This window comes from Podarcis erhardii (genome assembly GCF_964252035.2).
Source record: "Podarcis erhardii genome assembly, chromosome: 1".
Lineage (NCBI taxonomy): Eukaryota > Metazoa > Chordata > Lepidosauria > Squamata > Lacertidae > Podarcis > Podarcis erhardii.
The window spans coordinates 32,081,357-32,109,073 of NC_138497.1; the positions used below are offsets into that span (position 1 = coordinate 32,081,357).

Genomic DNA, 27,717 nt, shown 5'->3' on the forward strand with positions numbered 1-27,717 from the left:
AGAGTCTTAGCTTGGATTTGTGCAATTCCATTGATGGATGTTCTCTTGACATGTTTCCTTTAGCATGGAATTCCTCTCATATTGAACTGATTAGCAAATCACCACAATTCTGTGGGTCTCAACCTTTCTGGCTCATAGCTGATTTGTAAACCATGATTGCCTGTCCTTGCCATTCCACTCTGTTACCATTACTGCCACCCCTTCTCTAATTGCCAGGGCTGCATACATTCATTTTGATATCCCCTGCTGCTGTGGAACCTGTGCTCACAAAGGCCACATTGACAAACTCTGAGCTATTGCAGCAGAGAGATTCTTGGGCCCTAATGTATTTTTTTAAAAAAGCACAAATATCTAAACTTGTGTTTTATTGAAAGTGGGATTGATTTCCTGGTCGGTGATCTTCAGGCCTCACAAATATAGTGCAGGGCAGGTATAATGTATTTAGGTGTTGACACTTTCTGAGAGAGACTTTATAAATAGGTCGCACTCTGTGCATGAGTGGCATGATAAGTTGGCAAGCGCATACTCCCAAACCTGCTTATTGACGCAACATGAATGTGGGATTGGAGAGGCTGTTTAACTCCATACTTGAACTGACCATATGCGGCTTTCTTAACAGAGATGTATGGGGGACTACATTGCTTGATGGGTTGGGAATTCCACAGGGGGGGGGGGGCTTTCCCAGGGGAGTTGAAGGAGGCAGTAGTGCGTCCGCTCTTAAAGAAAACATCATGAGATCCTTCAGATCTATCCAATTACCGCCCGATTTTGAACCTTTCGTACCTGGGTAAGATAATTGAGAGAGCGACTGCTGAACAGCTTGGTAGGTTTCTGGATGAAACATCCGCCTTGGATCCATTCCAGTCTGGCTTTCACCCTGGACATGGGACTGTTAGTTGCCCTAACAGACGATCTCCATAGGCAGCTGGACTGAGGCGCGTCTGGGCTGCTAATTCTTCTAGATCTGTCAGCAGCCTTTGACATGATTGTCCATTAACTATTGGACCACCACATTGCAGACATGGGGATTCAGGGCACAGTCTTACAATGGCTGCACTCTTTCCTGTCAGGCTGGGGACAGAGGGTAGCGCAAGGGGAGGAGTTGTCATCGCGGCACCCCTTGGTGTGTGCAGTGCCACAGGGCACAATTCTCTCCCCGATGCTCTTTAACATCTTTATGTGCCCCCTTGCCCAGCTTGTTCGGAGTTTTGGGCTGGGTTGTCATCAATATGCTGATGACACCCAACTTTAACTGTTGATAGACAGCCATCCTGATCCGGCCCCAGATACACTGACCAGATATTTGGAAGCTGTGGCTGGATGGTTGTGTGGGAGCTGGTTGAAGCTAAATCCTTCAAAGACAGAGGTCCTCTGGTTGGGTTGAGATGACATGGGGTTGGGGGGCAAACTCCCATCCCTTGCTGGGGCACAATTAGTGCCAGCACCTTCTGTCAAGAGTCTGGGTGTAACCCTCAACATCTCCCTCTCTATGGAGGCGCAGGTTACAGCTACAGCAAAGGCGGCATTTTTCCACCTCCGCCGTGTTAAGCAGTTGGTTCCTTACCTTTCTCACCCTGATCTAGTCACTGTGATACATGCGATGGTCACCTCCAGGCTTGATTATTGTAATTTGCTCTATGCGGGGCTGCCCATGAAGCTGACCCAGACACTCCAGCAGGTGCAGAATGCCGTGGCAAGACTGCTTACGGGGTCCTTACCACGCGACCACATCCATCCAGTGCTACATCAGCTGCACTGGCTCCTGGTGGAGTACAGGGTCAGGTTTAAGGTGCTAGTTCTAACCTTCAAAACCCTATACGACCTGGGATCCTCGTACCTACGGGACCACCTCTCCTGGTATGCCCAGTGGAGGACCTTACAGTTCACAAACAATAACATCTTGGAGATCCCCGGCCTCAATGATGTTAGACTGGCCTTGACCAGAGCCAGGGCCTTTTTGGCCGTGGCCCCAGCCTGGTGGAATGCTCTGCTGCAAGAGACCAGGGCCCTATGGGACTTTGACATCTTTCTGCAGGGCCTGCAAGACGGAGCTGTTCCGCAGGGCCTTTGGTCGGGGTCCAGTCTGACTCCTCTCTTCTTACAGAACCCTGCATACAAGAGGCCGCTTTAACTCTTCTCACCGGGTTGTATAAATAGCTGAGTTTGGTGAGTACTTAAGGCTCCCAACCCCTATAGTTATAATTTGCGGGTTGCCATCAATCCGATTTTAAGCTGTATTTCAGTCGATTGCTGAATTTTATGTTTTAATGTATTTATATTTTGATGTTAGCCGCCCTGAGCCCGGTTCTGGCCGGGGAGGATGGGGTATAAATAAAATTTATTATTATATTATTATTATTAATGGAGAGGGAGATCTTAGCCACCTTTAATCCAGCGCTCAAAAGCTACACTGTCTCCTCCATTCCCCTCTGCCCTGCATATAGCCTTCTATTTTTAGGAGCTCTTTGCTATGTTTGCACTTGGTTCACCTTCTGGCAACTGTGCAGTGTGTGCCCGGCAGACCACATTTTGCCCAGAATCTGGATCTGAAGGCCTTGCCTAGGCACTCGGAGCCATTTGGCTCAATGAGCACTGGAATGAGACCACACAGTATGCCTGGGATCCTCCCCAAGTGGTGGGGAGGAGAAGAGTAAACGAGATGCTTAAAGCTAATTTTTCAGAGTCTTTGGCTCTGCTTCTGTTGCCAAGCTGGAAAAGAGCCAACAAATGAATGGTTAACCAAGTTTTTCTTCTTCTTCCATTCTTTTGCTAACACAGCCATATAAAGCGGTCTTATACTAAATCAGGCCATTTGTCAATCTGGATCAGTTTTGTCTACGCTGATTGACAAAGACTCTGTGGTTTTAGACAGGATTCTTTCCCAATCCTACCTGGAGATGCCAGAGATTGATCTTTGGCTTTTTAGCATGCATTGCTTTTGCTCGGCCAATGTGCTATTGTCCCATCCACCAAGCACTAAGGAGAAAAAATGCCAGTTCCCTTCAGCAGTGGTAGAGTTCAGACATTACACTATGTGCATATTCTCATACTGACAGGGCTTAATTTGAGCCATGTGTGTTGTGCGACAAGCACACAGAGTGCAATGTGATTGATTGTTTGTGGGGGGGGGGGGAAGCTCAGTTAATTTCATTGTACATGTTGTACATTGACAATAAAGGTATTATTATTATTATATGCAAGGAGTGCCTCATTCTGGAAAATGGGAAGTAAAACAGATAGATTAGAGTTCCTCTGAGCATGTGCCATGGATCTTTTCCTCACTACACACACACACACAGTATTAGCAGGCAAATTTCAAATGTTGGGCGATAAAAATGCTCACAGATCCCATGTGATAATCCTTATGGAAAATGTGTGTCCTTTTACTGCTAAGGACATTCAGCTAAGAATATTCAGCAAGAAGAATGGGGTGATAACTATTCCACAATCCACTGAATAAGATTTCATATACAGAAAACTCCTGTTTTGGGTGCGACCGATAATATGCGTGATTGCACACATGCACATGGCACTGAACCCAGAAGTGACCCCGAAATGTCATAAAAGATATTACTAAAAGGGAAAAATGGGGGCGGGGTGGGGCAGAGCGGGGGTGGAACAAGGTGTTTCAATTGCACACGATTTTACGTAAGCTCGCAGTGACCTGGAACGGAACCCTCACAAATTGGGGGCTGCCTGTAATTGCCTTTGTTTTCCATGTAATTTTAAGTAGCACAGGTTTGAATGGCACAGACAGCACAGCTACCTATTCATAGAATCATAGAATCATAGAATCATAGAATCATAGAATCATAGAATCATAGAGTTGGAAGAGACCACAAGGGCCATCAAGTCCTGCCAAGCAGGAAACACCATCAGAGCACTCCTGACATATGGTTGTCAAGCCTCTGCTTAAAGACCTCCAAAGAAGGAGACTCCACCACACTCCTTGGCAGCAAATTCCACTGTCGAACAGCTCTTACTGTCAGGAAGTTCTTCCTAATGTTTAAGTGGAATCTTCTTTCTTGTAGTTTGGAACCATTGCTCCGTGTCCGCTTCTCTGGAGCAGCAGAAAACAACCTTTCTCCCTCCTCTATGTGACATCCTTTTATATATTTGAACATGGCTATCATATCACCCCTTAACCTCCTCTTCTCCAGGCTAAACATGCCCAGCTCCCTTAGCCGTTCCTCATAAGGCATCGTTTCCAGGCCTTTGACCATTTTGGTTGCCCTCCTCTGGACACGTTCCAGTTTGTCAGTGTCCTTCTTGAACTGTGGTGCCCAGAACTGAACACAGTACTCCAGGTGAGGTCTGACCAGAGCAGAATACAGTGGCACTATTACTTCCCTTGATCTAGATGCAATACTCCTATTGATGCAGCCCAGAATTGCATTGGCTTTTTTAGCTGCCGCGTCACACTGTTGGCTCATGTCAAGTTTGTAGTCAACCAAGACTCCTAGATCCTTTTCACATGTACTGCTCTCAAGCCAGGTGTCACCCATCTTGTATTTGTGCCTCTCATTTTTTTTGCCCAAGTGCAATACTTTACATTTCTCCCTATTAAAATTCATCTTGTTTGTTTTGGCCCAGTTCTCTAATCTGTCAAGGTCGTTTTGAAGTGTGATCCTGTCCTCTGGGGTGTTAGCCACCCCTCCCAGTTTGGTGTCATCTGCAAATTTGATCAGGATGCCCTTGAGTCCATCATCCAACTCGTTGATAAAGATGTTGAATAAGACCGGGCCCAAGACAGAACCCTGTGGCACCCCACTAGTCACTCTTCTCCAGGATGAAGAGGAACCATTGATGAGCACCCTTTGGGTTCGGTCAACCAAGCATTCAGCAATGTTGGGTGGGATTCACTTAACAAATCCCATGAGTCGAAGCCCTGTGCAAGGAATTCTGCTTGAGCAACATTGCTCCCCCCCAAAAAAAAATTAGCCCTAGGGGTGGGGGAGGTCACCCAGAACAGTGCATGGGGAGAGGAGAGGGGGGACTGTTGTGTCTGGCCAGCTAAAATGCTTGCTGTTATGGAACAATCACCTTAACACAACAACAAATTCTACCCATTGTTCTTTGGTTACAATCCTTTCCATCTTGTAACTTGCAATGTCAAGACCAGTAGAGGCTAGTCCATTAATAGCTACCTATTCTGTGTTTCTTGTTCCCTCTGGCCATCATTGAAAGAACTCTCTCCCCAAATCTTTGGAAACCTGGTTTTTCTCAAAAACCTGACGCAATTGAAAGGGCCTCTTCTTCCCTTTGGTCTGTTGGGGGCATACCATGTACCTCAGCTGGGCTGTAAGCAAGTTATTTGGGCCCCTTGTTGGTGACACTACTGGGTGATGGGGCCAGAAGAAGCTGTTACCTCTTCCCTCCTGGTGTGTTGTCGATCATAGTTCTTCACAGGCATCTGCCACTTCTGGGAGCTTCGCCATGATTAGCAAACACCGCCTGACCCTTTCCAGTCCCTGGGGGGTCAGAGGCCATAAAGCCCAATTGTGCTGCTGGCATGGCAAGTGGAAAGAACTTGCCAGAGGTCATGTGGTGGGTTGGTGCAGAGCAATTTAGCACATTCTGTTTCTCTGACAGCTCCTTGAGATCTGGAGCCCTCCCCACCAATCTGTGCTTCCAAATTCTCATGCAAATCTTCCCCATTATTACAGGAAGATGTTTATTTTACCTAATGCTGTAGTGTGGCCATCCTGTCAATGGATCATGTGCAAATAGTGCCCCCACCTGCTCACTAAAGGAATGATCACCCGTGACCCATTTGTGACATTTGCACACATGTGGCTTAGAGTGTTTTCATATGTCAAGCTTTGTGTTAATGTTTATCTGATGTTGATGCAGAAAAGGAGGCCTAGGAGAAGCATCTGCAAAGAGATTAGCATTATGGCTAGGATGTGTTTCACATTCACATTACAATCAAGATTCAAGCCAAAGCTGCTTTAGAGTTCCTTTTAAGTGATTCATGTTTCAACTGGAATTGTAGTGTGAAGGTATAATGTACATAGTCCAGAAAACTCATTATCGTTGCAGATGCCTCTCATCTTATTTTCTGTATGATGAGACATTTGCATAAATAGCTAAGAGCTCAAAAGTAATTTAAGCTTTGTGTGAAAATGCCTTTAAAGGTCCTGAGAAGGGCAGGAACATGATATGGCATATGGTTTTAAAACTATAATTATTAAGGTTATTTGTGTATGCTACTACTGCGGCCTGTGTTTTGTTAGCCTAAAAATGGAAAACAAGTGAGGTCCCAACTAAAGAAGAATGGCAACTTAAGTTGACAGAATATGCACAACTCGCAGACTTAACATATAGAATAAGAGAACAAGAAGAACATACGCTTAAAGACGATTGGAAAATGTTTATAGAATATATGGGAAATAATTGTGTACAGCTGAAACACTGGCAGCATTAAGATAAATTCAACAAGTTTTGATGGATGCAATAATGGAATACTGAATGGTATAGTTTTTGAAAAATATGCAGGGATTTATGATTTGTAAAATGAATCACTGAAAGAGAAGAAGGGAATATTTTAAATTGTAAAACAGAATATATATATATGTGTGTGTGTGTGTGTGTGTGTGTGTATATATATAATTTTCATCCTATAATTATAAAGTTGCCCTAAATTGGAAATCCATACCACATCTTCTGTGACTGATTACTTTGGGACGAAGAGAATTAAGAGTGTTCTGAGCCCTACAGTACAAGATAGAACCTCAAACTGGGCTAGGTAGAACTAATGGCCTGATTCTGTTTATCAGGAGTGGGGAACCTCGGGCCTGGGTTCTCTGTCCAGTCCTTGGGACTCTCCTCAGACCCTGCCCCCTCTCTCCAAGCCACCTCCTTCACTGTACTAGTCCAACTTCATGCCTCCTCAAATGCTCTGAACTGTGATCAAGCCTTTTCTTTCCTTGAACACAACATTCATTTTTAAAAGAAACAATAAACAAGATAAAAGACAGGCTAAAGGAACAAAGAAGGCAGTTCCACCTACAATTCCATCTATAATACCTAAACCACAGGAGGAGAGAGTGCTCTTGTGCTCATGTTCCATTCACTTGTTTCCCACAGGCATCTGGTTGGCCACTGTGAGAACAGGATGCTGGACTAGATGGGCCAATGGCCTAATCCAGGCACCCCCAAACTTGGCCCTCCAGCTGTTTTGGGACTACAACCCCCGTCATCCCTAGCTAACAGGACCAGTGGTCAGGGATGATGGGAATTGTATTTCCAAAACAGCTGGAGGGCTGAGTTTGGGGATGCCTGGCCTATTCTATCAGGTTCTTTTTTCCTTAAGGTCTTAACATGGTGCCAAAAAGATTGCATTGCAGCATTGGACAGCACCAGAGGGCTTTCCAAAGCTGGGCCGCTACGACAGAAAAAGCTGTCTTCTTTGTGACTACATAATGTACCTTTGTTGAAGAGGGTACTTGAAGAAGGGCCTCTACAGAAGACACAGGCAGGCTGGTAGGAGAAGAGTTGCTCCCTCAGATAAATGTCCCAGGCCATTTAGCACTTGAGAACACCATCCCCTTAAATTGGATTCTGAATAGGCAGTCAGTGTAGTAATATGAGCAACCCTGACTGCACCAGACAAAATTCTGGTAGCCAGATTCTTCAGTAACTGAAGCCTCTAGGTTGTCTTTTAAGGACAACCCCATGTAACACATCACAATATCCCAGCTGAGAGACTACCAGAGTGGGAATCGCAGTGGCAAGCCTATTTCTGTCTAGGAATCACCAGACTCAGTGAACCAACTGAAGCTGGTAAAAGACATTTGGCTTCAAGTGAAAATGCTGGAACAAGGAGGTGCCCCCAAATGGCTTGGCTGCTCTTTCAGGGAGAGTGTAACCCCACCCAGAACTAACTGAACACCAGGTTCCAGGGCACAATAACTGTTTCATCTCAATGCCTCCATCTTGTCAGGATTTAGCTTCACATTACTGGCCCTCATCTAGCCCATTACTGAATCCGGCTCTTCAGAGTGCTGAATAGGTGTTACAAAGTCACCTGCCTCCCAACCTTTCCTTAACAGCTCTACCTTTTTATTTCTGTTTTTACATGTGGCCTCCACCTGTGAGCCCCCCCCCCCCACATTCTCTTTTGCTTGGTGATTCCATCGTCTCTGCTCTGTCACATCAGAACCTGTTCCCTTTGCAGATCCTCCTTGCAGTGCCATTTGTGGGCAGCACCAGAATAGGTTGGCTAATCTTGTTCTCTCTGTTCACCTTTATAGATATCAATGAATGTCTAATATTTGGCATATGCAAAGATGCAGAATGTGTGAACACTCGCGGCAGCTTCCTCTGCACTTGTAAACCTGGAACTATGCTGGACCCATCCCGCAGTCACTGTATTTGTAAGTGTCCCCAGGTAGACCATAACAACCCCCCCCTCCTTTATTTGTCTTTTCCCAATTAGCACAATAACTGTATGGGTTAGATCATAAGGAGTTTGAAGGAGTGGGCAGTAGCCATCAATCCTGGGCAGTTACACCATGTACCAGAGATGATTACTCTAGAACAGGCACCCCCAAACTTGGCCCTCCAGATGTTTTGGGACTACAACTCCCATCATTCCCAGTGATCAGGGATGATGGGAATTGTAGTCCCAAGACATCTGGAGGGCCAAGTTTGGGGGTGCCTGCTCTAGAACAAGAGGAAGATGCTTTTCCTTTAGCTTCTGCCCATAATGATGATGTCATCATTATGAAGCAAAAGAGACTTGCTAACTGTCCCGCTTTGGGCAAAAGACCCCCTAATTTTTAAAGCTGCTCTGCTTCTCTCTTTTAAAGTGAATTTCCTGGTTTTGCCTGTGTCCTGATCCACTTTGCCTTCGTTATAATTTCCTATGACATGTTATAGTCGATTCAGGAAAATTTCCCCAAAGCTGACTCAAATTTGCTAAATCTAAGCACAAAAGCAACACCGCTCTGCTCCTCTCATTAAGAATTGAATTTGAAATCTTAACTGAAATCTGAAGTCTTGTGCAGTCTTGTTGCAAAACCTTTGGCATGAGTTACCTAACTCTGTGATTTGGCAAAGTTTCTTAACTGTTTGGTGGTGAACTTATTAGCTAGCTTCTTTATTAGCAAACTAAGCAAGAGATGGTCCATAGATTCAAATCTCAAAGTAGAATAGTGTTTTAATCAACTCTTCATCTTAAAGCATGATGAAATTAAGCATCTGAAATACTTCTTGATGTTGAATTCAATGCAATTAAATGTGTATTAAAATAGCTCCACTGTTTTTCTTGCCTTCACTTTCACTATTGGTGAAGGAGTGGACAAATGAATCCAGTTGGAAATCAACAAGAAGAGCCTAACAGTATGATCCCTATACATGTTTGCTCAAAAGTAAAACCACTGTGTTCAACTAGGCTTCCAGTAAGTGTCATAGGATAATTCCCTTTTACTGGGGAATAAATCCCATTGCACAGTAGGATTTACTACTGAGTAAACATTCACAGGATTGCACTGAAAATCTTCGCTTTCCAAAAGCTGACTAATTAACTATTTGTGTTTCAGCTGATAAAGCAGTTTCCACAGAGCAGGGGCTGTGCTATCGCTCAACTGTCGGGGGAGTCTGTGCCCTGCCACTCAATCAGCACATCACCAAGCAGATCTGCTGCTGTAGTCGTGTTGGCAAAGGGTGGGGAAGAAATTGTGAGACGTGTCCATTACCAGGATCTGGTAAAAACTCTGCTTGTTCTTTTGGACCTTTCCCCCTGCCCTTTCACTTTCTGCAAATTTTAAACTGGTGGCTACTTAGGGTCTTCCGGCTCTTTATCAGACCAGCAATACCATTTGCAATTCTCTGCCTGAAATGGGATTATAAAGCCTTTAACTTAGAGGCATGTGATGAGGGCTTCTCCAGTGATATATTCCTTTTGATCTGATGTTGTTACTTGCCTCAATTTGGCAAAATCCATGATATCTGTAGATGTTTGTGTACTTTAAAATTATATGCCTATAGTATCTTAGTTGGAGGGACACGGGTGGCGCTGTGGGTTAAACCACAGAGCCTAGGACTTGCCAATCAGAAGGTCAGTGGTTCAAATCCCTGTGACGGGGTGAGCTCCCGTTGCTCGGTCCCTGCTCCTGCCAACCTAGCAGTTCGAAAGCACGTCAAAGTGCAAGTAGATAAATAGGTAGCGCTCTGGCGGGAAGGTAAACAGCATTTCCGTGCGCTGCTCTGGTTTGCCAGAAGCGGCTTAGTCATGCTGGCCACATGACCTGGAAGCTGTACGCCGGCTCCCTCGGCCAATAAAGCAAGATGAGCGCCACAACCCCAGAGTCTGTCATGACTGGACCTAACGGTCAGGGGTCCCTTTACCTTTACTTTAGTATCTTAGTTAACCAATGGACAACAGAAGTGGATTTTGCAAGCCCTTATGCTGGCTAAGAGACTTATACCTCCCTGTCTATTGCACAATCTGACGACCTCCCTGCCCTGACTGCATTCAAACATATTTCATATAGGCATTAGTGTCACACGGATACATGCTTGAACATCTAGAAGGCTTATATTAACTTATATGTTTTAAGTAAGATTTGTGTACTGATGGTCACTGCATCCACAATGTAAGCTGATGGTGGTCTACTGTTATTATAATGATTTATTTGTATATTATTATTGTTTTGTTTTTTCCTCTCTCCTTTAATTTTAATTGCTCTTCTTAAATTTGTAAATAAAAATTAAGAAAGAATAAAAGAAAGAAAGAAACCAGATTAGTCCAGTGGCACTTTTTGACTATTTGTCATGAGGCAGTGTGAACGTATAGCATTAGATAGAAAATGAATCACTGAGCACTCAAAAGACCATAAGCAGAGCATGACAAACTGAGAGGAATAGAGAATTATAAGTATGGCCTCTCAGCCCTCATATAACGCTCCTTACAATAAGACTTTGCCCCTTCCTGCACCTCCTTGTAGATACTGTCAGTGGCGTAGCGTGGGGGGTGCAGGGGGGGCCGGCCACACCGGGCGCAACATCTGGGGTTAGGGCAAATCCAGGGTTAGGGGGCGCAAATCCACGGGTTAGGGGGCGCAAATCCACGGGTTAGGGGGCGCAAATTACTTGCCTTGCCCCGGGTGCTGACAACCCACGCTACGCCACTGGATACTGTGACAGGGGTAGCCAATGTGGTGCCTTCCGTATGTTATTGGACTCCAGTTCCCATCAGCCCTAGCCAGCATGACAATTAGTTTGGGATTATGGGAGTTGTAGTCCAGCGACAACTGGCGGGCCCTATATTGGTTAGGCCTGCACTATGAAGTCTTCCGCCTTTCTGCAGTTGCAGTCAGTGAGTACTCAAGCTGCACCAGACATGAACCAGTTTAGCATTTCTCATTAAGCGCCGGGAAATGGACTCTAAAATGTCATGCACATTTACTTCTGAACATTGTGCCAGCCCGAGACACTTTGCCACCTGAAGCAGGTTTGAAACACCACCTACTGCCTCTGGGACCAACACTTTTAAAAATCTTCAGGCACCAGTTCCTGCCTTCATCTAGTCCCCTGCCCTTTGTGGCGCTGCCTGAAGCAGGCTGATTCACTCTGGATGCTTCCTGTTTTTTATGTGGTTCCAAGCAGCAACGATGTAAACAAAAAGAAAAAAAAATGTTTCTGAAAGATGCTGGAAAGAATGGATGTTTATTATTAAATTAGCTAATTTAATAATAAACATTCATCCTTTCCAACTTCTTTAACATACATGGTTTCTTTTTTGTTTACATCACTCTGCGGTGAAGCAGGGCAGGGCCTGTGTTGCCAAATGAACTTTGTGGATGGCTATCAGATATGCCCAAAACCTACAGTGATGAATTAAAAGGGGGTTTGGGGCTTGCAGAACTTTATGTCTGTTTGTTTGACCTTCGACTCTGATGCAGCCTTAACAAGCAGTAGATTCCTTGGCCCTTTTGTTCCACAGCTGCCTCTCTTTGAGAGAGACACACACAGAGCTAGTTTCCATGTGGTTATATTTTATTGTCAACTCTGAGAGAAAGGGCAGCCAGCTTCCAGTATCGGTTAACAGTAGTTTGCATTTACTAATAACACACCCAGCCCTGCAAACATCTTTCTTTTTGCTGGCAACTTTCAGCCTTCAGTTCTGGTTCCAAGTGGGTGTAGTCTAAACATGTTTTACCCATGTCAGAGAACTGTGTTTCGATTGTGGCAGATACCTTAAATAGACTAAAGAAGAGGAAACATGGCCCAGCATGCCTGAATAGGATAGCAGAAAAACAACAGTATCCTTACTAATGGATTAGATTGCGAGAGATGTCTTTGTGCTCTCGGCTATTACTTTTGTAGCTTTTCCTTTTCTCTGCGTCATCAGATTGTATATCTTGTATATCTCTCCTTTCTTTGCAGAAGCCTTTAAGGAGATTTGCCCTGCAGGGCACGGCTACACTTACTCCAGTTCTGACATTCGAATGTCCATGAGAAAAGCAGAAGCAGACGAGCTCCCGCTCAGCTCAGAGGAGCAGAGCAAAAACAGTGGCCGGCTTCCCAGCTGGGCAGTAAGGCAGCAACAGCTGCAGGAGGTCTTGCGTGGCGATGTGGTTGACACGCTCCCGGGGGCTGACACCTCCGCAGGAAAGGGTAAAGTAATATACGTGTGAATCCAACTGGTTTGAGTGAATTCCAGGCAGTTCACAAATTTCCAGTGTTGGAATGGTTTCAAGAGTCTTCTAAACTTGCACACGAAAGCACATCAGGACTGCGTTATCTCAAACGGGTTCATCAGGCCTCCTTCCATGATGAAGCTTCAATAATACTAGCATGAAAAGCATGAAAACAATTACGGTGGAAACAGATAACAAAACAGTAATATTTAATAAAACAAACGGGAACAAAACAAATGGCACAGCAACAGAAAATAGTGGGGTAGGAAAGCTGAAATAAATTCACGTCTGGCAACCAATGTGTTCCTTTGGTTTCAGATAGTACATGGGTAAAAAGGTAAAGGTAAAGGTACCCCTGACCATTAGGTCCAGTCACGGACAACTCTAGGGTTGCACGCTCATCTTGCTCTATAGGCCAAGGGAGCCGGCGTTTGTCCGCAGACAGCTTCCGGGTCATGTGGCCAGCATGACTAAGCCACTCCTGGCAAACCAGAGCAGCGCACGGAAACGCCGTTTACCTTCCCACCGGAGCGGTACCTATTTATCTACTTGCAGTTGACGTACTTTTGAACTGCTAGGTGGGCAGGAGCTGGGACCGAACAACGGGTGCTCACCCAGTCATGGGGATTCGAACTGCCAACCTTCTGATCAGCAAGCCCTAGGCTCTGTGGTTTAGACCACAGTGCCACCTGGGTCCCTTTAGGGTACCTGGGTAGACGAGTCTAAAAAGCCTGGGGCACAAATTTTCATGGCCCGCTAGCACAAACTGATGTATATTTTGCTGTAAGAGGCTTAGTTTGGTCAGAAGTGAGTATACACTTCCAGACTTAACACTAAATACATCACTTCCAGTAAATGAGCCACCATAGGTGCTAGAAGGCCATGAAAATTCATGTCACAGGCTTTCAAGACTCGTCTACCCATGTACTTATCTGAAACGAAAGGGGCGCATTGGTTGCCAGATGTGAAATATATTGGCATTATTTTCAGCTCTCCTACCCCACTAAAACTCCTTGAAATGGCTTAGATCGTGAAGACAAGCGCCCTTCACACACTACACAGGTTGCAAATGGGGCAGCCATGCTACACTGCTGGTCCCACCACAAACACCCACACATTGCGCTGTGGCATGTGGCAGCACGGCCCCTTTTGATATGTGGACATGCATAGAACATAAAAAGGGTATACTTTTGTCCAGTTACAAAAAGATGACAGAGAGGCAAGCAAATTAATCATCCTGAGCGGAGGGTAATTCAAGGTTTGGGGACCACTACAGAAAAGGCCCTGGTTCTGGTAGAACAGGAGTTGCCAACATGGCACCCTTCAGATGTTTCAGGATACCAATGCCCATCTTCCCTGACCTTGTTGACTGTTCTTGAATCTTGGGGAGGTTCACGTCACACTCTTCAGCATAAAGGATGGGTGTGTAGGGTGCAGTCCCAAGCATATCCAAGTACCTTGCATCTGGCTAATGGTCTCAGAAACGAATGCTGCAATTATGGATATGCTAATAAAAATACTTACTTTTTATATAGCATACCTAAGTGTTCAATCACTTCACCTGCATTACCCTATTAATTCTTAAAATGCTGTTTTCAGCATTATAGAACTCCCTGCCTATGGGGTTCTAGCATCTAGTTTCATTAGACATCTTCTATTGTATGCTGAAAATGTACCTTTCTACCCTGGCCTCTTGATAATTAAGGCATTTTTGTGGGCTCCACCTCTTCTTTGTTTTGTTCAATCTAGACCAGGCATCCCCAAACTCGGCCCTCCAGATGTTTTGGGACTACAACTCCCATCATCCCTAGCTAACAGGACCAGTGGTCAGGGATGATGGGAATTGTAGTCCCAAAACATCTGGAGGGCCAAGTTTGCCTATGCCTGATCTAGACTGTGCTGCTTTTTTTCTGGAATTGGCTTACTTGTTTTTTAACCATGTACATTAACTGTTTTATAATTGTATGATTACACTGGTCCAAGCTGCCCTAGACCTTAACAGTGAAGGGTGGGTAGGAAATCTTATAAATAAATATGTACATGGGAACCACATCTGTGCCGCCTTGGTTTCCAGGACAGAAGAAAGGCAGGATATAAGGGTAAGAAAATAAATAAATAACATTGCTGGGAGGTGTGGAGGGCTGGAGCTAATGAAGCAGAGGTCTTCCCTGAAGCCACCAAGCTAGTTCAAGTCTTGAGCAAAGCAGCATTTGTGCAAAACCAAACAAGGGAATTTGAATTCCAAAGTGAATTCTGACTGCACTTACAAATTTACTTAATTAATTTACTCAATTCTCTTATGTCATTTTACAGGGGATTCTGAAGAAGATCAGGTGAGTAAAATTTCTGCTGCTAGCAGCTTATGTTCACGTTAGAGGCTTAAAATGCAGTGAAGTCATTTTTCCTTGCTGTGTTTCAAACCACATTTGCACAGGGTTGTTCATGTCAGAGAGGGGGTAGGAATACCTTTATCTGATGTACATGACTTTTTGGGTTTCCCCATTCCCCTCTTGTTCATGATGCTGTCATCTGCACATGTGCAATGACTGTCTGAAATATTCACATCCAGTTTTCTAGTTGGATTGAAGCTGGTTTTGGGGTGTCTGTGCCTCAAACAGCAGTGTTTGTCAGGAAACTACAGGATCAATATGAATTGTGGCTAATGCCATGTGAGTATGGCTTCAGAAATAGCAGTGGGAGTGTACAGAATACAGAGTACGCGCTAATGTGAGCATACCCTTAATGTTTGGGATATGCATAGCAAATGTGTAGTTTAAAAACTGAATGAATGAATGAAGAATAAAACATTTTCAGTAAATAGTTCCTGAAGTTTTAATAAAAAGTGATATGGAAGATCCACCTTAGGGTTCAAAGATAACCTTGTAAATCCATCCTTGTAATGTCCTTATTTAAAAATAAATAAATAAATAAATAAATAAAGACTTGAAATATGTTTTTTAGAAGTGATATACCAGGTCCTAAGGTGTAGAGCAGAGAACAATCAAGTCCTATTTTTAGTGGGCCATTTGAAAGACAGGAAGAAACAAAGTGTATAATGGATATCTTAGCAGCTGCTAAAATTGCTTTCGGGACATATTGGAAAAGGAAAGAATGCTTCTAAAAAGTCTGCCACGTTGAGCAGTGAAATTAACTTCATTTTAGAGCAACCCTAACTGTAGGTTGAAGAGGGCTAGGATGGAAGGAACATGAAAGAAGGATTCAGAAACATCTGGCATATTGCATGGGGAAATTAACTTCACCATTCAGCGATCATTGCTGCTGGTTAAAGGGTGCTGGGATGGAGCAAAGGTGCCTCTTCAGAGCTGGAGCAGAGTTTTTTCTGGTGGAGGGACATGCCCTTTACAGAGACTTCCACTGCCCTGGCAGATACCTCCACAGGCACATATCTCTGTGGAGGGCAGTTTGGATGATAGACACTGAAACAATCATTCCAGGAGCAGGGCATGGACAGGATGGCAGCAATTTCAACCCACTGTATCCAAGTCCCCTTCATTCATTAGAAAGAGACACCAGAACCATGGCCCCCCGCCTCAGCCTGGAGCAGCCCCCCTTTTCTCCACTGGAAACCATGTGGATTTAAATCACGTGGGGGGAAGGACAATATATCTGCTGCACACAAACATGCACACCCCCCTAACATCTAACACCTTAACCAGCAAAAGGTGGCACAGCTTTAGAAGTGGCAGTTGTTTCACCAGTTTCCCATCCCACTTAAGATTGTACCGTAAGAAGTCAAAATATAGACTTATAATTCTTTAATAGCTGTTGGATGGAATTTGTGCTCTGTCAGAATTGAATTAATATCCAAGATAAGTCTCAGAGTATCTCTTTTCAATAGTATGAGCGCTCCATCGTTTCTTTTGTGTTTTATTGATACAATGGAGAAAGATATGCAACAAAAGCCTGATTATTTAATGTCATTATGTTGTTGTTAAGATCACCTATCACCAAAGTATAATTACTGTCGTTAATATGGAAGACTCTGTCAGCAGCAGATTTAGAGAAGTGTTAACTCTATTATAGGCAGCGTAACAGAAGTTCAATTGTTGGCAGGCGAAGGAGTTTGATTGCCTAGCTTTTAAAACACCTTATGCAATGTATCCAAGACTCTTTCGCACTACTGACAACAAGCATCCCAGAGACCTCCCCAAAGGTTATCAAGAACCAGGGAAAGTCACATTCCATGTTATCCTTATCTCTCTGTCTTTGACAGAGGCTTCCTCTCTAACACGAAAAACAAACAAAATGAAAAAAAAGCACCACAGCAGCTGTATGGGACAACCAAATTTTGTTATTTATTAAATTTTAAACCCCCAGCACCCTTCATTGCAGATGCAATTTTGGACAAATGCTTTCAAGGCAAGTGGTCTTTGCAATGAAAGAAGGCTATTGGATCTGCTCACCTTCTCAGAAAACGTCCATCAGTCATGATTTTGAAGATGGTTGACTTTTGTCAGAAACATAAGGTGCCTCCAGACTGTCAGTATTTTGTGGGAGGGATTCAAGTGTATGCCGAAAGTTTAGATTTGCTCAACTAAAGTGGATTAAAGGGCTCTGTTGACCTAGCACAGTGTTTCCCAAACTTGGGTCTCCAGCTATTTTTGGATTACAGCTCCTATTATCTCTAGCTGGCAGGACCAGTGGTCAGGGATGATGGGGATTGTAGTCTGAAAACAGCTGGAGACCCAGGTTTGAGAAACACTGACCTAGCACAACAAGTGCCCTTTAAAAAAAACAACCAACCACCTACAAACTTCTTGCAGTTAGAAAAGCAACGGGGAAATACACTGAAAAGTGCAGAATGAACAAACGATTAACAAGAAGACATGTAAACACTCGGCAAGCAAATCTGGATGAATGCAGGGTGAATGCTCATTGATAAATAACCACCCCATAAACAAATCAGAATGAATGTTCAGTTAAGAGCAGGCATAGTCTATCCACCATATAAGCTTTGTGCACTTGAATCAGGATGAATAAACAGGTTTTCTGGAGGAAGTTTTCTGGCCATCAGTACTAAGGCGAGTGAATCCAGCTGTTTTATTTGCAAAGACCACACCCCTTGAGAGAAGATTTCTGTTGAAACACATTGAGAATAAAGGTTATTGTCTTCCTGTACAGCTGTTGGTTTTTCCCACTGATTTTTTTTTTTTGCAGCTGTTTGAGCTCATGTTGCTGCTACTTTCTTTCCAGTGTCTATTTTGGCACCTGCTGAAAATGGATAATCAGTACGCATGTCTGGCTGCAAGATGCTGAAGAATGTAGAATGAGATTAAGAGGGAAAATCAGAGGCCCATTTCAACCATCTTGATCATGCAGCACAGCCCTATCTGTGGTTTGGAGGATGTGGAACTTGACACTTGAATTAAACTAGTGTGTCAAAGAACCTGGAATGAGATGGTTGTAGATGAATTTAAGCAAAGTTAGGTACCTAGGGTGTGATTGCACTTCACTAAGGATGATATTTTCATCTTAATAAACTGTGGGGATTGTAAATTGGCAACAACACCTTTCTCTATTGATACAATACGCTGAAGAGGGAATAGATAAAGAATAAAGCTCCTATACTGGGGAAATTACTTCTTCCTGATTAGTGAATCCTGCCTGATTTCTGTACAGACAATCATTGCATTTGTATTTTTTGTTCACAGGTTGCAGAGGATGTTATCGAAGAAACTGATATTAGCCCAGGTAAATTGCAAAGTAACTTGCTGAATCCAGTAACTAAGAATGGAGCCAAAAAATAAAAAAATGGATGAAAGATCTCAGTCTGTGCTGATAATTTTGGTGCCTGGGAAAAGGGAAATGTTTTTTTTTTTTTTCAGTGGGCTCTTCTAAATACGGTCTATAGTTTATTGCGTGGTTATTTCTGGGCAGAAGAACTGGGCAGACACTGAGTCTGCTGCGTGGGAGGAGTCTGGGAAATATTGTACCTTTCACAAGATGCTCTGCGAAATGTATTTGTGTTTTAGTTGTAGCTTTACAGGCTGCTGCATAGGATATTTTTTAAAAAAGTTTTGTTTGATTCACAGTACAATCCTCTGTATGTTTACTCACAAGTCTGACTGAGTTTAGTGAAACTTGCTCCCACGTTAAACGTGCATAGGATGGCACTATTAGAAGGATTAGTAAACAGCATGGGAAGCAATTCTCAGGTGGTAATATACAAAAATGCATAGGGATCACTAAAAAGAATAATATATAAATATGAATTAAAAGCACACGACTAATACAAAACTCAATACTCATTATGAGGTTTAAGGATGCTGTATATCTGTCAAGTTTCGTGGATTATTATGTTGCCTCTTTTAACAATTTCATTTTTCATTTTTATTTTATTTTTACTATTGTGTTGTAAAAGCTTTTGACCTCCCCCAACTCCTTCCCTGCTGTTCCATCTGCAAGGTTTATACATTTTATGTACATTCACAAGTAAGCTGCACTGAATTCATTGCACAGGATTGCATTGTCCAGTGGATTCCTGCTCATTATCTAACATTACTGCAATAATGCATTGTATATGGGGCTGCCTCTGAAGATGGTTTGAAGACTTCAGCTGGTGCCGAATTCGGCAGCCAGGTTGCTCACAGAGGCAAGATGGTTTGAGCATATTGCACTAATCCTGGCCCGACTGCACTGGCTGCTGTAATGGTTGTAAGGGGTTACTTGTGCGTAAGTTGCCTTCAGTTTTGGCTAGATTGCCTGGCCAACTATGCTTTGGCTGACAGCCCCACACTCCGTGGCCGTTCAGTCACTTGCAGAATCCGTCAGTGGGCGTTTCTTGAACCTCTTCCAGCATAAGAGCTGTTTGACGCCAAGTCTCCTCCTACTCTCCCTGCGTGGAGCTCTTCTGTGCAAGTAAGGGGAAGGTAGAGGTGTGCCTGCGCTCTCCCCACTAGTCTCGGGTGAAGAGTTTTGGAGACCTCTCTCCGCTTCCTCCATCTCCCCCCCCCTACCAGTGTTACGCTGAATTCCTTCCCCCCTGCTGGTCCCCTCTCCGGCATCGCTTTGGAGCCTTGCCTCCACCTCTCGTTCTGATGTCAGTTCCCTGACTGCTGCCAATTAGCTTCCAGGCCCAATTTCAAAGTGCTGGTTTTGACCTATAAAACCTTAAACAGCTCAGGATCGCAGTACCTCAAGAATTGCCTCTCCTCATATGAACTGACTCAGATCCTGCAACATGAGAATGGGCCTTTTCTGTGGTGGCTCCCCATTTGTGAAATGCTCCTCCCAGGGAGGCTCACCTGCCGCCTTCATTACGTATCTTTAGGCGCCAGGCAAAAATGTGTCCCTATAACCGTGGCTGAGTAGCATGCTATGTCCTTTTAAATGTGTTTGGGGGGGGGAATTATTGGTTTGTTTTTGTTTTATTATGTATTTTGCATTTGTATTTTATTTTTGTTTTTAAGTTGTAATCATTCTTCTTGTTTTTATTATTGTTTGTAAGCCGCTCTGAGCCCGGCCTTGGCTGGGGAGGGCGGGGTATAAATAAAAAATTATTATTATTATTATTATTATTATTATTATTATTATTATTTTGTATTTTTATGTTGTGAAACTGCCCTGTGATCTTCGGATGAAAGGCGACATACAAATTTAATAAACAAATAATGATAAAATTGGGTCATAGTTGGTTTCACTTCTCTTTATGTCTTTTGCAGTGGATGTAGTAAAGATTTCTCCCCATTTTCCTGCCCAGCCACTTCCAGGATCTATAGAGGAGAATGCTGCTTCAACAGTAGCAACACTATTTACAGGTATGTCAGCAGAGCCCCAGTATTATTATTATTATTATTATTATTATTATTATTTATTACATTTCTATACTTCTCTTCATAACAAGAATCATGGGAACTGTAATTTGTTAAGGGTGCTGGGAATTGTAGCTCTGTGAGGGGTAAACTACAGTTCCCATGATTCTTTTGGCAGGAATTGTGCTTTAAAAAAGCCAAACTAAGCCTGCTGATGCACAGACCAAAATTTGTGGCTACTTTGTTCTTCCCTCATTGCCACCGCTGCTGCTTTCAGACTATATTGAGAGCTAAGCTATGGTTTAGCTTAACATTACATGCAAACTTGGTCTTGTGTTTTGTCTTAACTCCAAACAAGCCACAACTCATGGCTGAGGTTTGTTTTTGGCCAACCGCTCAGGATTTGTCTGGGCAAGGGAAGCAGACAGCAGATGAAGCATTTCATATGGCTCACACAAGAGTCCAGGCTGCAGGAGAAAGATATCATTTATTGATCTTAAAAGGAAATGTAGCAAACTCTTTGCTTTAAGCACATTTTCAAACATGGTAGTTCTTTTAATTTTTGCACTTTGACTTTTTAAAAATTCCAATGAAAACTTACATTGGCCTGAATTTTAAAACTGAACATGCATTAATCTTCTTCCCTGCATTCCAGCCTAATAATAGCTCTTGAGTATTACTTGTGAAAATAGCCTCCTCGCATAGCTTTTTCTATCCCATTCTGGGTCTTTTTCTGCTAAATCCCTGTAGATTTTCAAATAACTGTTATACTTAGCATATGGTGCTTTTTCAGTGTTCAAAGCACTACGCAGACCTTATCTCAGCAATGTGTACAACAACCCTTTATTATTATTCCTCATACTGTAAAATGAAAGTTTTGGGGCTCATCCGCACTTTCCCTTGGGAAAACCTGCTCTTTACCGCTGAATTGGAACAAACGTCAATCAGGTTTTCTGCGGATGGATGTTTGCTCTGATTCAGCAATAAAGAGCAGTCCTGGAAAAGTGGCAAGGCAAACAGAGAACTGCTGAGACCCATGCCTGGAAAGCATGTGACAAACAGAAAACCTCTTGAACCCGAGAGAAGGCTTGCCCAGAGCCACTTAGTGGCACAGATATTTGAACTAGGTGCTTCCTGGTTCACAGCTCAGCCTCTTAGCTTTTATGCTAGTTCAAAAAGAGGTTTTGCACTATCTAGCTTCACTTGGAAAGAACAGCTGGGCCAGGCTTCATATAGTGTGTGTTTTAGTATTTGAAAGACGCAGTGAATTTCCCTTTGATCCTTATGACATAGGTGACTAGGCTCCCAATTTGGCCCAGACAAGCATAGTCTTGCCAGATACACATTTCCATGCTGCGCACAGTCTGCAGGGAAAGTGCCTAGAAACAAAACAGCATCAAATAGACTCTTCCTAGCAAACACAGAAGTATATAAAAAGGAGCACTTATGGGCAATGGCATGGTGAAGATCAGAAGAGTTAGGACCTCTGCTGTTGAATAGGCAGGGTAGGAAAATGTGCAAGATGTCTCTTGTCCTTTACAGAGCTGAGTCATGGGGGTTTTCTGGTGGAGTGGGAAGTTCTGTGACCTCAAGAGACAATATGTTTACTGCTTAGATAATGGCAGCTGTGTTATTTCAGCATTGTCTAATGTCTGGTAGTTCTACCAATGTCCTTACACTTCCTATTAAACTTTCTTGGAAAGAACCTCTCTCTCACAGTCTGGCTCTCAATAGCCTTTTTGTCTGAGTGGGTTTGTTTTTAAGCTAGTTGGATGACAAGATTGTTTTAAGGGCTCATCCCAACTTCCTTTTGTGTCACGTTTCTAGGTACAGGTCTGGGCTTTAAAGCTCTGTGTCTGAATGTTGTTGGGGTTTTTTGTCCCAGCATTTCCCCCAGGAAAACCTGTGTTTTTTCACTGGATAGGAGAAATAGCAATTGGGTTTCTGTGCATTGCTATTTGCTTCAATTCAACAGTAAATGATGATTTGGGGGGGGGGGAAGCTCTGGGGCAACCCCCCCCCCAACTCTTTAAAACACAGACCTGTGCCTGGAAAAGCGTGTTCCAAAAGGAAGTCTGGATGAGCCCCAGTAATGTTTAGAGGTGTGGCTGTTATTCAGCTCTTGCTGAGTTGAGTTCCACTGTCCTGATGAGCTTGACAATGAATTGATGCAATCCAAAGTGGAAACTACTGGAAACAGAATTTTGTACACTGATCGTTCAGCGCATGCCATGCTATCCCCTTTTGGCACTATTTAAACCAATGGCTATTGCCACATCTTGTGGCAGTCAATTATGTAAATCAATAAGAACATAGGAAGAGGTCTTCAGAATCACCTTGACAGCTTACAAGCCTTCCCAGAGCCTTGGACAATTCATGTGCTTTAAAAACCGAGAAATCACTGTGTTCACTGCTTCTCCTGACAATACTTTCTTCATTCTTAGAAGTGAGTGCCTGCTCCTCTTCACCCAACATCTGTGGTCCAGGCAGCTGTGTGAACTTGCCAGGAGGATATGCCTGTTTGTGTTACCCTGGTTACCGACAGCATCCAAGTCACTCCTTCTGCATTGGTATTTCATTGACACCTGGTTTTGTTTCTATGGGAGAATTGTATATTTGGGGCAGCGAGGTACTAGCCAAAGGACCACTTGAAAGTTCAGGGAATGCAGTTGGGAAGTGCCAGAGCATAGTCGGGATGATAAGAAAACTTCATGCATGGTCTTTAGATTCCAGTCTACAGTTTTACAGACCTTGGGCTACCTCTAGGAAGGACAGAGGTGCATAGTAATGCCAGCTGACTTTGATTATCTCCTCTTGTTTCAGATGTTGACGAATGTGAGAGAAATCCATGCAATGGGAATGGCCACTGCCTCAACAATGAGGGCTCCTATTCTTGCCTCTGTTTCTCTGGATACACTCTTTTCACCTCACAGAACACACAAACATGTCAGGGTGAGTTATGTTTTTGTGGCACCCACCAGTAGAAGATAAAGCAAGTTGCCTGACCGTGTTTCTCTGCATCTATTTGCAGATTAGAGGCAGAGAAGTGTGCTTTTGATCTGTCTTGTAGCTGGAACTTTTTCTCCTCTGCGTCCTTGGAGTGGGACAGCTCTGCTCTCTTCCCTGTGTCCAAGAAAACTTCCTCTGGCAACTTTTCCTACCTCTTTCATTAGTGCTTATATATGGGAACAGAAACTGGACTAAGTGGTCTGAAAGTTGTCGTCCTCCTTGTTCTTTTATGGCTTTGTCATTACACTGGATCACTTTCAGTTTTCCTAGGGGTAGGACAGTGAATACAGTAGTACCTCAAGTTAAGTACTTAATTCGTTCCGGAGGTCTGTTCTTAACCTGAAACTGTTCTTAACCTGAAGCACCACTTTAGCTAATGGGGCCTCCTGCTGCTGCCGTGCTGCCGGAGCACAATTTCTGTTCTCATCCTGAAGCAAAGTTCTTAACCTGAAGCACTATTTCTGGGTTAGCAGAGTCTGTAACCTGAAGCATATGTAACCTGAAGCACCACTGTAATGCATCAGCAAGGTGGTGATAAACAAATGGAAGAGTGACAGTAAGGACTCACCCACACTTTTGCTTGCCCCTTGCCTAGAAAGTTGTGGTCCGAGTGGTTTCTAGGCATGGGCTCAAGTGGTTTCCCTCTTGCCCCACTCCCTTCCCAGGTAAAACCTGCTCTTTAGTGCTAAATCTGAGCAAATGCCCATCTGATTCAGCAGCTTTCACCAGGGGGGAGCAGCAGGACAAGAGGAAGTGTGGAAAGCCCTAATATGGGCATACAAAAATGCTGTGTTTGCATTTGCTATATTGCTGAATCCTGCACGGAGGAGGGGTGCAAATTAATTAATAGACTGGGGTGATAATGTATAGGTAATGGAGGTGATTCTATCTAGCCGTTTGGCCCACAACTATGCCAGAGCTCTTTGGATCCAGTCCTTTTGCTGAAGGGACATATCTCTCTGTGTTAACAGATCTAAATGAGTGTGACCAGCCAGATGTTTGTCGTGGAGGGCAGTGTGTGAACACACCTGGCTCTTATCTCTGTGAGTGCAAAACAGGCTACACCATGAGTCACAGGGGACAGTGTGAAGGTGAGTGTGCAAAAACCCAATTTTTGGGGTAACTTGACTATTCCGAAGCTACTTGTATATTTGCATGCAAAAAATTATCTCCTTGAATATCCAGTTGGGCTTTACTTTCACTTCTTACTAACATAGCCCATCTGCATCCTCAGCAAATGCTTATTTAGAAGGATGCTTCATCTCATTTGCTACACTCATTGAGATTAGATTTAGCATGGAGTTCTTACCTCTCCTGGCTACAAGGGGGCAGCAAACACAAACAAAAGCAGCAGGATATAGTATGCGCTGGACAGAGGCTGCCCTCTGCTGGGGAAAAGGAGGAAACGCAACATGCTCTTCGCTTTGGTGCTTCTCTTCTCCTTTTGCGACATGGCTTTGGTTGCTGCGCTGAAATATAGCCAGGTTGGTATAAGAGTGACATGCATATGCAGGGAGGTATCCAGAATTCCCTTTTAAGAAACAGTTTAAGAATATTAAAATGTTTCTTTGTAGGTTTCTTTGTAGGCAGGGAATGAAGCCTCCTGGTTTTGGGGGTTTAGAAATATTTGGGGGTTTAAAAGATTTCAATATTTTATTGAAATAAAGCTTATCTACAGCAAACCTGATTGCTGCTTGTTCTGATTCAGTGGTAAACAACAGGTTCTCCTGGGGAAAGCAGTGGGACAAACACAAACACACACACACACTTGTACACAAAACTGGAAAAACCTGTGCCACAAAAGGAAATCTGGATGAGCCCTTATTCATAGTTATTCACATATGTTATATTGTTGTCATCCTTACCATTATCTTACAAGACAGACAAATGTTGTTATTTTTACTGGCCATTTTGCCTATTCAGGTCAAGGGGCTGAGGATGAGAAGTGGTGGATTAAGAACATAGTCTCACCGGGTGTAAGGCAGCTTCCCATGCGTTCCTCTAGCTCAGTATTGTCTGTTCTGCAACCTGGTCCTTTTATCTGATGATATCAGGGACTGAACTGCATGCACATCATGTGTTCTGCTGCTGAATTCTGGTCCTTTCCCTGCTATTCTTAAAGGCACTGTGTGAGTTCGACAGTAGGCCACAGTTTCAAACAAAGGGCTTCCTGATTTGTAGCTAAGGGGTGTGTGTGTGTGTGTGTGTGTGTGTTTTAGCCAACTTAGTTTCCTCAATCCGGCAAGACTAAGTTGAAAATTCTACTTCCCTCCTCTTGCATCAGTGTGTGTTCCGTTTCCTCCTGATCCCCTCAAGCTTCTTTCTCTGCAGGTTTCAGCAAGTCTGCAACTGTGGTGCAGATGGCGCTTTTTTTGTAGGTTCAGGAGCTGGTTCCCGAGGGAGCACTCTTAAGACCAGAGGTGTTTAACTGTCTCTGTGTGGTGCAGCAATTTCAGCAAAGCTCAATGCCTATTTACATCACTCGGGGTCTCACAATCTCTTCTTTTGTCAAAATTTGTTGTGAAGATGAAGTGAAAGTGGCTGCGGAGGCCTGGGAGGAACAGATTGAACTCCATTTGTCTTTTCTGGAATCTGAACAAATATGGATCCCTTTGCAGACATTGATAAGTGGGCTAATCCCAGCTCCTTTCCTAACATGCCGGGATGCTGCCGATGTCCTGCACCAGTGAATAGCTAATGCTTATAGATCCTTATTGTTTTGTTTTTGTCTAGGCATAAATTCAGTATGTAATTAGTTTATTTTGTTGTACATCTCCTGATTTTAGCACTGATGCAGGGCAGACTGTGATGATTTTTTTAAAAAATAAAATACCTTAATAAATAGTGTGTAGGTAAAAGCCCTAAATGCAATCCCCTCACTCAGCTCCTGACTTCTCTTGATTTATGATAGACATTCCTTGTTGAGGTATATGGATGGCCCACACCAGCCCTGTGATTAAAGCACAGTCAGGAACTAATACGGCCAGGGGCGAGTCCCACTCTCTGCCATCTCTTATTTTTTTGCTTAAACCCCCCACCATCCGCATGGGTTTGGTTGCTTGGCATCATGCAGATATGCAGCTTGTATATGTATTATTCTTGTTGTTGTTTAGTCGTTTAGTCGTGTCCGGCTCTTCGTGACCCTATGGACCAGAGCACGCCAGGCACTCCTGTCTTCCACTGCCTCCCGCAGTTTGGTCAAACTCATGCTGGTAGCTTCGAGGACACTGTCCAACCATCTCGTTCTCTGTCGTCCCCTTCTCCTTGTGCCCTCCATCTTTCCCAACATCAGGGTCTTTTCCAGGGAGTCTTCTCTTCTCATGTGGTGGCCAAAGTGTTGGAGCCTCAGCTTCAGGATCTGTCCTTCCAGTGAGCACTCAGGGCTGATTTCCTTAAGAATCGATAGGTTTGATCTTCTTGCAGTCCATGGGACTCTCAAGAGTCTCCTCCAGCACCATAATTCAAAAGCATCAATTCTTCGGCGATCAGCCTTCTTTATGGTCCAGCTCTCACTTCCATACATCACTACTGGGAAAACCATAGCTTTAACTATGCGGACCTTTGTTGGCAAGGTGATGTCTCTGCTATATGCATTCTAGACCTGTACAGACTGTCTATATATATTATCTGTATATTACTTTGGGTTTGTGAATAGGTCCACTCTGGGACCTGCTGCCTGGCTTTTGGCTTTGGCTGATTAACATTCTACGTCCTTTCAAATGTGTTTTCAGGGATGATTGCTTTGTTGTCGCACTTGTTTCTGTATTGTATTTTGTCTTCTCGTTTTGTATTTTCATGTTGCGAACTGCCCTGTGATCTTCGGATGAAGGGCAGTATACAAATTTAATGAATAATAATAAGTAAAAAAACAAAACAAATTTGGTAACAATAATAACAATAGACTGCAAATCAAGAAGCAGCTAGGGCATGGTAGGCTGGACAATTGCCAGATGACTGAACAGGAGGTGAAGCAGAACTAGGACTAGAATGCGGCTGAAGGACTTAGAAAAGTGCAAAGGGGGCAAGGATTGTAATAGCAAGGCAGGAGAACAGGTGTCTGGGTCCAGGGAAGCAAGAGCCAAGAAGATTCAAGAAGAAAACTTTGCTTAAGCAAGAACAACAGCTTTACTCAGCAGAAAAGGGACACGTGTCTGATCTGAAAATACTGTATTTTTCACTCTATAGGACGCACTTTTTCCCCTCCAAAAATTAAGGGGAAATGTGTATGCGTCCTATGGAGCGAATGCAGGCTCCTTGGCTTCAGTGATAGCAATGCGAAGCCTCCGAAG

At 43.7% G+C, this 27,717-nt stretch overlaps 1 protein-coding gene across 1 annotated transcript in view; it reads left to right on the top strand.

Moving 5' to 3' along the window:
- The window catches only part of LTBP2 (latent transforming growth factor beta binding protein 2), a 142,156-nt gene that overhangs the window by 90,922 nt on the left and 23,517 nt on the right, over nucleotides 1-27,717 (top strand). Inside the window, exons 10-18 of the mRNA XM_081857916.1 lie at nucleotides 8,256-8,378; nucleotides 9,546-9,710; nucleotides 12,394-12,624; nucleotides 14,961-14,980; nucleotides 18,320-18,359; nucleotides 20,330-20,425; nucleotides 22,864-22,989; nucleotides 23,243-23,371; nucleotides 24,400-24,519. Coding sequence (XP_081714042.1) covers nucleotides 8,256-8,378; nucleotides 9,546-9,710; nucleotides 12,394-12,624; nucleotides 14,961-14,980; nucleotides 18,320-18,359; nucleotides 20,330-20,425; nucleotides 22,864-22,989; nucleotides 23,243-23,371; nucleotides 24,400-24,519 — 1,050 coding nt within the window. The remainder of the gene's footprint in view (nucleotides 1-8,255; nucleotides 8,379-9,545; nucleotides 9,711-12,393; nucleotides 12,625-14,960; nucleotides 14,981-18,319; nucleotides 18,360-20,329; nucleotides 20,426-22,863; nucleotides 22,990-23,242; nucleotides 23,372-24,399; nucleotides 24,520-27,717) is intronic.